The sequence below is a fragment of the Numida meleagris genome, chromosome 5 (assembly GCF_002078875.1).
Source record: "Numida meleagris isolate 19003 breed g44 Domestic line chromosome 5, NumMel1.0, whole genome shotgun sequence".
NCBI classification, from domain to species: Eukaryota; Metazoa; Chordata; class Aves; order Galliformes; family Numididae; genus Numida; species Numida meleagris.
Window position 1 is genome coordinate 2289482 of NC_034413.1, and position 12124 is coordinate 2301605.

At 43.0% G+C, this 12124-nt stretch overlaps 1 protein-coding gene across 2 annotated transcripts in view; it reads right to left on the bottom strand.

Annotated features, from left to right (window-relative positions):
• DOCK1 (dedicator of cytokinesis 1) overlaps positions 8648 to 12124 on the bottom strand; it is a 279672-nt gene continuing 276195 nt past the window's right edge. For both annotated transcript variants that reach the window (XM_021400439.1, XM_021400440.1), the window contains exon 52: positions 8648 to 9941. In XM_021400439.1, the coding sequence (XP_021256114.1) occupies positions 9846 to 9941 (96 nt within the window). In that variant the 3' untranslated portion in view covers positions 8648 to 9845. The remainder of the gene's footprint in view (positions 9942 to 12124) is intronic.

Genomic DNA, 12124 nt, shown 5'->3' on the forward strand with positions numbered 1-12124 from the left:
CGCTCTAATGCATAGAGCAAGGAACAAAATATTCAAAATCTAGACTTGTCCCCTTACCTTTGTCAGAATGGTTGAGTCCCATTTTTCTTAGCAGCTACAATGCACCTGATAAGAGCGACGTGTTGGAGAGTGGAGGTCATCTAGAACGATAAAATCAAACCCACTTCACTGAAAACGCTTCTAAATCCACCTTATACGCATGCTGCTGCACTGCCAGCTTCCCTGTGCTGCAGAGGCAGATGGAAGGATCTGCACTGAGAATTTAAAAGCTGAGGTGGCTGAGAGCCCTGGTGCAATTCAGAAGGGGCAGGAAAGCCCACAGGAAAGGCTGCAGGGAAAGGGAAGGGATCATTAATAGGATTTCCTAATGAAAATATCTGTAATCCCAGGGATTCCCTCCCTCTCCATTTACATGTAACAGTTGCTATTCAGAAGACAATTACTTACAAAGGAGCTGCAATTTCAGCACTGTCCTGCCCTATGCTAGAGCATGGCTCCCTGGACCACCAGCAGCCGAGCCCAAGGAGGGGCAGGAGGCTGGTTGAGACGGGGCTACCCAGCAGCAGAAAAAGTGGACAGAAAGTAGAGAAAGTATTTAAAATATTTCATAACATGCATAATCCACTGAACTGCCAAAGACAGTCTTGATGTGAAAAAAAGGAACAGTTTTTAGTGCAGTACATGACAGTACATGATACATTGATTATTTTATAGATAATTTCTGACCCATCATCATAATGGCTGAGTGCTTGACAGACCATGATGAGTACTGGTGATTAAACGCTTTGGATGATGCACTGATGCCTTTTTTTCAGCCCATTATCAAGGAGAGAAACAGCCCTTCTGCAGAAATCCTGCAAAACAAATGAAATTGTAACCTAAAAGAGTATGTCCCAACTTTGACTTCCCCATCCAAAAGCAAATCCAGCAGCTAGGAAATAGAGCTACACCTGCAGCGTGCTGCTGCCTGCTCCTGAGGTGCTCCACAGCCCCTTCACGGAATCGTAGAATGGCCTGGGTTGAAAAGGACCTCAAAGATCATCGAGTTTCAACCCCCCTGCTGTGTGCAGGGTTGCCAGCCACTAGACCAGGCTGCCCAGAGCCTGGGATGGGGCATCCAATTCCCTGCTGCCCTGCACACGGGGCCTGCCGAGTGCTCGCATCCCTCCTCGCAGCTTGTGCTCCGCTTTGATTTTCCACTCGCTCTGCTCTTGCCTGAAGGTGCCTTCCTCTGCTCCGTCGTTTTGTTTTAAGGGAGAAGAGAAATGCAAGTGACATTCCTTTTATAGCTCCACTACAGGTGAATTATCTGGTAAAATAGGTAAGCGCTTGGCTTTTTTCCCTTTGAATTTTCTTCCTGCGAAAATAAAACACAGTGGGTGTACTGATTTATTATTATCAGCACAGTGTAATAAGAGCATCATTTGATACTGTGCCAGCATCAACGTTCATTTGAAGAACAAGACAACCCCCCCCACCTCCAGCAGTTCCAGGTTACCCCAAAACTCAGCCCCCAGTTAGGCCAGAAGATTCCCACAGCCCCACATCTCCACTGGCAGAGCTCTTACACCCAAAGCTGGGGGTTCAATTCCCAAACTGGGGGAAGGCTCCAGCGTGGAGCTGTTCCCTTCTAAAAATGCTCCCTCGTTAATTAACAGAAATCAAGGGGGAGGGCGGAAAGAGAAAGAGGAGGGAAAAAAAAGAACATCTTAAATGTAAACGTCAGTATTTTTTAAAAAAAAAGAGGAAGCCAGGCACTTGCTCACACACGGGGCTTTGCGGTCACTGGTCACTTCCAATTAGATCGTACCCTTGGCTAATGCTCGTTGTCAGCCAGAAACAAGGAGCACTAGAGGAAAACAACTTCCATGCAGAGAATATTCTTTGCATCGGTACTACCATGGCCTCCAGGCGAGGACAGCATCCCTGCTGCACTGGGAGAGCATGTCAGGTCCTGCTGGCAGAGCGCAGCCGCATCCTCCCGCCTGGCTGTGCCCCGATGCTTGGTGTTGGTGCTGCTGTGGTTCTCAGAAAGCATCCACAGCACCAGGCCGAGGGAGCGGCACCAAGCAGGAACCGTAGCCACATGTGCTGCTCCTGCAGGTGGAACCTTGTGGGTCCAGCCTGAATGGTAACCTGGGGTCACTCGACTCGGAGGGAGAGGAAGATGAGGAAGATCTTCAGAGCACTGAGATGAGAATGTATTGCTAGAATAGGGGGATGCACTTGCTGAAGGCAAGGAGTCACAGAAGAGTTGAGTTGGAAGGGACATCAAAGCCCACCCAGTTCCAAGCCATGACCTGGGACACCACACCAGCTCAGGCTGCCCAAGGCCCAGCCATGGCCGTGTGCACTGGCAGGGATGGGGCACTCATAGCTCTGGGCAGCAGTGCCAGGGCCTCACTGCCCTTGTGGTGAACAATTCTTCCTAACATCTCATCTAAATCTCCTCTCTTTCAGCTTTAAGCCATTACCCCCTGCCCTATCACTACATCCCCTGATGAAGTGTCCCTCCCAGCCCTCCCATAGGCCCCATTAGGCACTGAAAGGCCTCACCTGAGCCTTCCCCTGGCTGCACAGCCCCAGCTCCCCATGCCTCTAGCTGTGGCTTTGCCCAGCGATGCTCAGTCCCATGACCTCAGGCTCTGTGCCAGCATCTAAACTTCTCCAATGCTCACTACAAAGAACTCAGTTTTTCCTTACAATCCAACATGCACATTGAGTTAAATTCTATTTACGCTTGGATCTCTCCTGCCTGGGCTCCCCATCAGGCTAACACTGATTTTGTTGCCTGGAGTGAACAACTCCTCAAAGGAAATTTCTCACCAGCATGCGGGAATCTCCCTGCATTACTACAGTCCAGGCTGAACAAACACAGGTTTTGTGGCATCTCCTGAACGCTACCAGCTCTTCACAAAAGCAATCTCACTCTCATACCAGGAGTAATAATAATATGATACAGAAACAACGCATGGGTACGGTTTCTCCATCCCGAGGACACCTACCAGGTGCCTTGGTCTCAATCTGAGAGGCACTCTGTGCCTTTTGGTGGGTAATTCCAGCTGTATGTCACAAATGCTCTTGGCTGCCTGTGTCGGGTACTGTGTGTGACATGGAAAGTCTGGCACAAGCCCCGCACAGCCCTCTGCTCACCTCTTTACAGTCAGCAATTCAACACGCAGGTTGATCTCTAAAAAAAAAAAAAAAAAAAAAAAAACCCCAAAAACACCTATTTCTAGCTTTTTACTGTCATTTTCCTCTAAGGAATGAGTTAACCATAACGTGCTACAGAGAAGAACAATGCCAACAAATACATTTTCCAGCTGTACAGAGTGATAAATTCATGGACAGAAGTTTATAGCCAGCACACTAAGACACTGCTGACAGGCAGATCTCAACACAGGTATAAAAAGGACAGGTCTCCTTGTGACGCTAGCAGGGAGAGGAAAGCTCTCCCACCTCATGCAAGAACGCATTTCTTCATCTCAATTTTTTTAATCTGTGGTTGAGGTCGGGTTTTTTTCCCTCTGAGATTCTGAGCATGTGAGCACAATTCAGGAAAATACATGTAATTTTCAGAGAAACAGTAATTACAGCTCAAGTGAACTCTCTGTATTCCGCAATGACTTCTCTCCCCACAAGAACGCACTTCCCAAACCAACGTTCATAATGGTAAATTAAATGTTAATAAGCATCGTAAATTGCATAATTTATGCTAATCTAAAAAGTGTTTTGCCGAGACCGAGGCTGGTGGGGTTTCTTTACCTTGCAAATTGTTACATTTCTACATTAGTCATTTTTGATTCAACACAGCGTGCGTGTCAAACTGTTCTAAAATGGTGTCTGGATACCTATTAATTTCCATAGGCTGTTTAATATTCTGCTACGTACTTTTTTTTTTTTTTAGTTGAGGCGTTTTCGTAGTTGCTTTTCCCTGGTTCTCCACCACCGCTGCAGTGATCCATCATTGTTTGTAGGAATGATGGAGAAAGAAAAGTCGGTTTAAATTGGGATTACAGCGCTGAGGGAGCAAAAGCACAGCCATAGGAAAATCAACACAGAGAATAAACACAGAACTTGGAAGAGCAGCAAACAACAGGAGCACGCACAGAAATGCCTTATCTATAGGAAAACAGTGTCACATTTGATTTTGTCTGTGCTCTCCCTCTGTGAAAGGCTCCCTCAAACGCCGATGACGCCCTCTGTTTCCCTCTGATGGAAACTGGCAGGAGGCCACAGCTCTCAATAATAGCACAACAAGCATCTTTTCAAGCATCTGTTAAGCAGCCAGACCTCCTGGTCTGGAAATGTGTATGAGAGTGATGATGCTTATTCTGGGTGATATAATTAATTACGAGTGCAGTCAGAGGCCCCGAGCTTTGCTATATGGCGCAATGCGAGGAACCGGGCGCTGCTCATGGCAAAGGCACTTCAGCCGTGACAGGTGAGGCTCAGGGGATACTCATGACCTTTGGAGACCAAGCAGCTGCTGCCCCCAAAGCTTTTTCAGAGGCATTCGATAAGACTCATTCGAAAAAGAGAATTCCAACACAATTTGAGTTTCTTGCACTTGAAGAAGAAAAAACACCTGAAAAACCTCATGGAAACATCAAGGCCAGGCTGGATGGGGCCCTGGGCAGCCTGAGCCAGTGCCTGATTTAGTGGTTGGCAGCCTTGCCTGCGGCTGGGTTGGAACTGGGTGATCTTTGAGATCCCTTCCAACCCAAGCCATCCTATGACTCCATGAAATAGTGTCCATCAAGGAGGCTAAAGGTCTGGAAAAAGTGCTGATATGGGCGGCTTATTGAAATCCGCCCCGGGCTCCAACTCAGAGGAAGCTCATAAAAATAATTAGCAAATTATGCAAATGAAAAGTAACCTGTTGGTAAGGAAAGTGAAGCTTCACCACTGAGTCTGAAACATTAATATGCTATGCTCAACATCCCTCCATTTCTGTTCCGCAGCTCTGCAATACAGTTTGGGCAGCAAATATTTAAGTTCAACAATGTAAGTGCCAAACTGTGAAGTGAAAAACTGAGTGAGTGGCCCAAACAACACGGATTCAACCCAAAATAGCAACGTTTCACCACCCATAAAATCTCTGCAAGTCTGGGATGGCAGACTGGGAGTTTGGGTGGCAATAAATCTTGGATGGTCAGCTTGGATTTTGAAAACCATCCATCACCACGTAGCTGCACCAGGATGGCGTGAAGGCTCAATGCAAAATGGGGCCGAGCAGAGCCCCCAATCACACAGGGGCGTCAGCATGCGTCCTCGCAATGCACTGGTTCAAAACCAGCTCGTTCCAATGTGAAATTAGCTATATGATTCAGCAACTTTGCATTAGATTGTTAGAATACGGTACTGTCAGACTGGAAATAAATAAATAAATGAATCTGTTGTTTGATAGAGAAACCTAATTTACAGTAATTATTCTTGTCGGCAGAATACATATGACAAAACCAGGGGAAATTACAAACCCTACAAATAGCCCCCCTGTCAGCAGCTGGTCAGTTCCCATACAAGAAACAAGTATTTATACCAAGCCACGCATCTCTGCATCACCAAGAATAGGGCAATTGCAAGCCTGAAATTCAGTTTACATCCGTGAAAAGTACAAAAGCAGAATGAAAGGAAATTGAAATATCGGAGTAGCTCGACCTCACAGTTCCCATAACCGCATTAATGCTGAAAGCCAGAGATACAGGAAAACCCTGAGCGTTTTGGTGTTCCACCTCACACCTGCACGTACTTAGCCCTTTTTGCACAGACATATACTGCATGTACTACAATTTATTGCTTCATCACAAAGCAGGGTGGAAAAATTGAAAAATGCCTTATTTGGTTTGTGCGGAGGGTGGTGAGCAATCACAGCAGAGAGGTGAGCGGGGCTGAAGTGTGGTGACTTTCATGGCTGAGCCTGCATGTAAGTGAGTGCTTTTCACTGAATTTAAATAAGTTGAGCAAAATGCAGGTAATTTATCAATGCAGTATCTCAAAGGACACATTAACAGTAAGCAAACAGCCAGAAAGATGTTCTGCATTTACTTAAAAATATCACACATTTTTTATTGCAAGAGTACACACAACTTAACCAAGAGACTCATGATGGGGAGGCATTGAGAAGCTGGACAGGGCAATGCAGCTGAAAGGCAGCAGGGGAAAGGGCAGCCTGCAGCCCTGCAGCACATGCTGCCAACAGCTGGACACAAAGACTGCATCCACCATCACCCTCATCTCTGACACACTGCAGGCACACGCCTAACATCACAGATCTGGAAAAAAACATTTCTGCTGCACCTTCCTCTGCCTTCAGATTGAGGATAAAATACTTTTTCAAAACGGCTCCAAAAGATATTCCAAAGTCGAATGCAGTATGGCAATTCCCAGATCGAACAAATAGGATGACTCCTGTTAGATACCAAAACTAGTCTATGTACACTTACATTTAAAACAAGCTGTAACCTACCCAAGAAATTACTTTGCTTACTTCACCTGTTTATGTCCAATATCCATACGAGGAGCAACAGTTTAGCCAAAGGAACCTTACTAAGAAGAAGTCATTGCAAGCACCCTTCATGGGACAACTGGCATCAACATTACATTGGCTTCTTGCATGGGATGGTCCCCAGGAAGGTCACAGCAACTAACAGGAGACATGTCTGGAAGTGAGAAGTTGGACACCTCAACTAGTCTATGAAGTAAGCCATTTTACAATAAAAAAAATGTGTGTTTGGACATACGTGTGTGTATGTACATATGCACACATACACATTCACACAAATGTGTAACAGAGAAACAACACCTGACTCAGGTTTGGAGACAATCCTGCTCCTCCCCAACATGAGCTATCCAACTTGATACCTTCAGGAAGAGAAGAAGGACAATCTTTAGTCTTATTTACCCATATTCACTTTCCATCACTTTTCTCTGCAAACAAAGACACATACCACAGATATCAACAGTGAAGAATAAGACATTAAGACAAAACCGAATTTAAGGACATTTTGCAGTAAGAAATTTGTGGTATCACCAGAGACATCTTCAGGAATCAAAAATGTCAATTAGAGAAAGTGGCTTAAGAACTGACCTTTGCACTGAGCTTCCCGCTGAAAATAAATTTGATTAAAAAACAAACAACTGCCTCCCAGCAAAGCTTTTGTGGTACTGCATGGGACTGATGAGAATTGACACATACGCCTGTAGAAATTATCCTCTCAGTCATAAGCTAAGAATTAGAGAATGAGAATTAGAGGCTTCCCAGTGTTATTAAGGGACTGTAAGTTAACTTTCAGTAAGTAACTACAGGTCAACTTTCAAGAAGGAAAAACCACTGGCCATTAAAATCTGTTTTCTCCAATTACTTAGAAACTTGACACCTCCTGTCCTCACCACGACTGCAACCAACCTTAGGCAGTTCCTTGGACAAACACACCTCAAATCCTGTGAATACATGAATACGTGAGTATGGCAAAGAGAGCAGGAGAAAAAATACTTTGGGTAAAATTACATAATCTTATTTTCCTGTATTTTCTCATATTGAGCTCTTCTACACGAGCTGAGCTTTGCTGCAGTGTCACAAGAAATTCATGCTGCATTTGGATGTTCTGCTGTAACACCACTGGAGTATAAAGGAAGACAATATACTGTAGGAAAAATAACAGCCTTCGCAGGATTGTTCATTGCTTAGAGACTGTAACTGAATTAGTTTCTGGATTTGCTGAAGTGCGTTTTTACAACACTTTGAGGAGGGTAATGATTCGTTCTGGCTGGGTTTTATACGAGTAGAAGCCTAGAAGCTGTTAGATTAAAAAAATGGTAACAATTTGGGCCTGAAAGTGAATCTGAGAGTCTGATTTTCAACCCCCTAATCTCAGCTTGTATATTTGTAAAACATAGATACGTACGAGATCTAAAGTTCGTGTACAAGACCAATTTAAAACTGCAGTTCGTGTTCGAGAAGTGCTGCGGGGCCAAACTATAACAGTTGCATGAGCACAGGAATTTGTTAAAGATGTGTGAAAACACATCATCAGAAACACAGCTCATAACCATCCAATTAAAGGTCCATGCGAAAAATCTCTTGCTGACTTCAGGATGTAAGTGGAACAGAAAAGAGGAAAACTCACCAGCATCCCAACACAGTCTTCAGCACAGTAACAATATCAGCATTTAAAGCAATTTTCAATTAAATTAATGACTTACAGAATTAATGTTGTAGTACACCATTGATCATCGACAGCAAGAATCCTTCTCAGTTTGTTTCTCTTGAAAGGAGATTATACCAGCACCAAAACAAGTAGGAAAGTGTAGTACAATCTGCAGCAGTAAATTCTGATAGCTCTCTCGTTGCAAGAAACGTGTTTGTTTGACCCAAAGTTCCATGATGTTTACAAGCAAAATTATGAGTACATAATTAACTATTTGAGCCACTCTTTATGAAAGCACAACCATTCTGCCTTTACAACATCATTGTTTTGCTGCTGTGTAAAGCATGCTTCTGCCTGTTAACCTACAAAAAAACCAGAAGGTAGCATTTAAGTAGCCCTGCACCGAGCACAATAGTAAAATTCTGCAGGAAGAATGGAAAGCACCAAGGAAATGCATTCATTATCTTAAGACAAATTTTTAAAATAGTATTTTATTTTTCTGAGTCAGTGGTATATTTAAAAACAATCTACTGTAAGAGTATAAAGATTGTAGATAGTAAAAAACAAAAGTGTGATGACAATAAAAAAAACGCTAGAGTATAAAGTTAGTTTCCTTCTTCCCTCCCAACACCCCTCCCCATCATTGTCCAATATGTTTCAGAGGCCAATAACTGGAAAAAAATTAGCATTTTTTTTTTACACTTTCAGCAATTAAGAAATTAAAAATATGTAAGGCATTTTTTGTAGGTACATTAATTCATTATTACATGAAAAGCAGGCAGCATAAAAATTAAAACATTCTAAAAACCATCATATATACACATTCTGTACAGAATGATGGCACAAGGACAAAGTGATTCCATCCAGTTCATCCTAATCCACATGAAATATTACACATTCAAATGAAAAAAAACAAGCCCTTCTCATTCTTGTACTGAGGTTTAGAATGACCACGAATCTATCTGTGTATTTTGTTTCTTTTCCTATGTGCTCGTGCCCATCCATGGCTAAGAGGCTGTCTTGGTTTACCAGCTGATAATACAAAGAACAGCCAACTGAATGAAAATGTAAACGACTGGATTTAAAAAGGCCATCAGCTCTCGGCTTATTTATAACACGAAAGAAGTGAAGAGAAGACATATGACACAAATAAGCTGTGTCTGATTTCAGGGCCTGGAGATAACTGTTATTCGGGGAAATCCTACCGCAGCTTCTCATTATCACAAAGCCTAATCCAACGTGCATTAAATTCACTGTGAATATTGTCACTGATTCCTATATACACTGAGATTAGGTACAAAATACTCAGTTCATTTAAAACTCCACGGCTACCTAAATGCCTTAGGTACAAAATATTCAACTCCTACCTTAATCTCCACAGCTACCTGCGTGCCTGAAGTTATGCAGAATAAGAACAAGGGAGGTTTAGGAAGAGGGTGCTGTCAGTTGCTGAATGCCTCCTGGGCTCAAGTAGAAATGCAGATTCCTTTCAAGTTACGGGAGGAAATTTCCCCAGGAAGGGGGTTAATGTAGTGGTGCTTCCGAAACACTGCTAGAAGCAGATTCTTACCGAGTGAGAGTCATTGCACTAAACGTTAGATACCGCATGCCTGAACGAGGTAAACGTTATATACCTTAAAATACTTAGGGAAATGAATTGTTACAGCTTTATCTTTGGAAAAAATGCTACTTTCTTCACTGGACAATCCCCGAGTCGACAGATGTCTGCTTCCGAGTTGTCTTTGGAGGCGGAGGCGGGGGGGTCTTGCTGGGCAGCGGAGGTGGCAGGTGCTGGAAGAAAACAATTTTGAACAGACCACATTATCAACCAGCAGATTTCAGAGACGTTTCTTGGTTCATACAAAACTGTGTGTGTAAATCTGCGACCCTCTGATTTTGTGAAAACTTCTCAGAACTTGCTGCTATGAATACCGAATGTGTTTGGCCATTAGCTTAAAATCTACCTTTTACTTTTGACAATGAAAAATCTCTCAAGGGTTCATGATTAATTAGCTCAGTATTTCAGGAAAAATCTCTTGAAAGCATTGCAGAAGTTTATAAATCCCCACTTAATATCATGATAGAATATTGATTTCTTGGTCTGCCTTGATTGTCCTCGGCCCCTATGCACCACAGAGCTTACAAGTTATGGTGAAGAAACAGCTTCATTATTTTTCCATTATTTTTACACATTTAGAACCCAACTCATTCTTAAAAACATCTCATTTAAACAGACAAGTAATTTGCAATTTGCTATTGCATCGTCATATTTAAAGTGTTCAAAATAGAAAACCAGACCGTTCAAATACAAACATATTTAAAATCACTTCATATATTATACAACAGAACAAGGGCACCCTCAGTAAGACTCACCGACTAATCGAACAAATAAGAATAAAACTTTATGGAAATTAAGACTTTTTTCATAAAATTCGGTTACATAGATGACAAGAAAAAATCTTTTTTCAGAAAAAGCTTGAGAACGTTGCAATTTGCTCACAGGCTTTCACACTCCTATTTCAACTGCATTTAATGTCTTGGGCAAAATAGTTGATGATACCCAACTCACAGGAAGAAACTGGTGTACGAGCAATGGATAAGCCATGTCAAAGTGCACAAGAAAAGGGCTCGTTCCTTCAGAAGATACCCAGAGCTGCTATCCCAGGTGATGCCAGGACATCTCTGTCTTTTCTCTGCAGTGAGGCAGAATAAGCACAGAGAGTCTCACAATGCTCCTGCCCTGTACTGACTGCGAGTCGTCACAAAAGTGCAAAGAGAAAGGAAAGAAGTATCTTTAAGGTAAATGAATGCCCTCTTCAAAGTCATCTTATGAGACAGCATGAAGTTACAAATCAAGAGCTACTGCCAGATAGTTATAGGCTAAATAGAAAGAAGACTGCATACTGGCAGCCAAGACAACTGGACTTTTGTTGGAATATTTTTCCCATATCCTAACAGAAAGGAAATGTTTTCCAGTTTTTTTTGCAGTTCTCCTTATTCTTCTGTCAAACAGGGATCATGAACTGCTGTAGGGCAATCGTGCCCAAACTCTTTCCTTCCCTGTTGCCACTGCCCACAAGAGCAGCACGGAGCACATCAGGGTGCAGGCACAGAGCACATCGACATGCAGACTGTCTTTCTCTCTATTTCTGGGGCCTCTACAGCAGCAGCACAGCCAATGCAACAGGGTGCATGCTCTCACCTTCACCCCTGAATACAAAATGCTCACTCATCAGCAGAGAAAGCAATCCACTTCCATCTGTTACTGAATGATGAAATCATGACCAAGAGCAAGATGCTCTCTGCATGTCACCTGCTACCTGGCACGTTGCACGTGCTGTCCCAAAGGATAAAAACAACAGAAGAATCTGCTCGTTTAGGTGCCCTGTCGATGAAGGGAAGCCTCCTACCCACCAACAAAGACAGGAATTTATCCATTTGGCAACGAAGACTTTAAAATTCACAGTCCAGCTAAAGTTGACACTCTCTCTTTTGAAGAAACAACCAGATTATTAAAAGAAGGTCTGAGCCTCAAAAGGGCACGGTGCAGCGAAGGAAAGCCCTGCTGAGTAAGGGTTTTGAAGAGCAGACTCGAAGACATACACAATTTACTTCTGACTTGCAGTGAGGAGAGGGCACAGTGCTCTCTGAGACGGAAACGCAAGTAAACAGACTAACATGAAAATCAGACAAAATAAGAATTTTATTTCAATAAAGGAAATACTGAACTCTTTTTGCTCTTTGCTGGTCTCACCATGGTCAGACCATGAAATGTTTCCTCTACCTGAACAAATATTCTTCATAATCCGGTATGTTAAGAAGCTAACTCCTACTGAGATGCTCTTTTTGAGTCTGACTGTTCATGCTATTTAGCCTCATACATTTAATTGTGATCTGCACATTTCAAAATCCTTAAAGAAGTGCTCTGTTGGAACCATGCATGCGGGCACTGGTTCTGAGCAAGCTGCATGCCA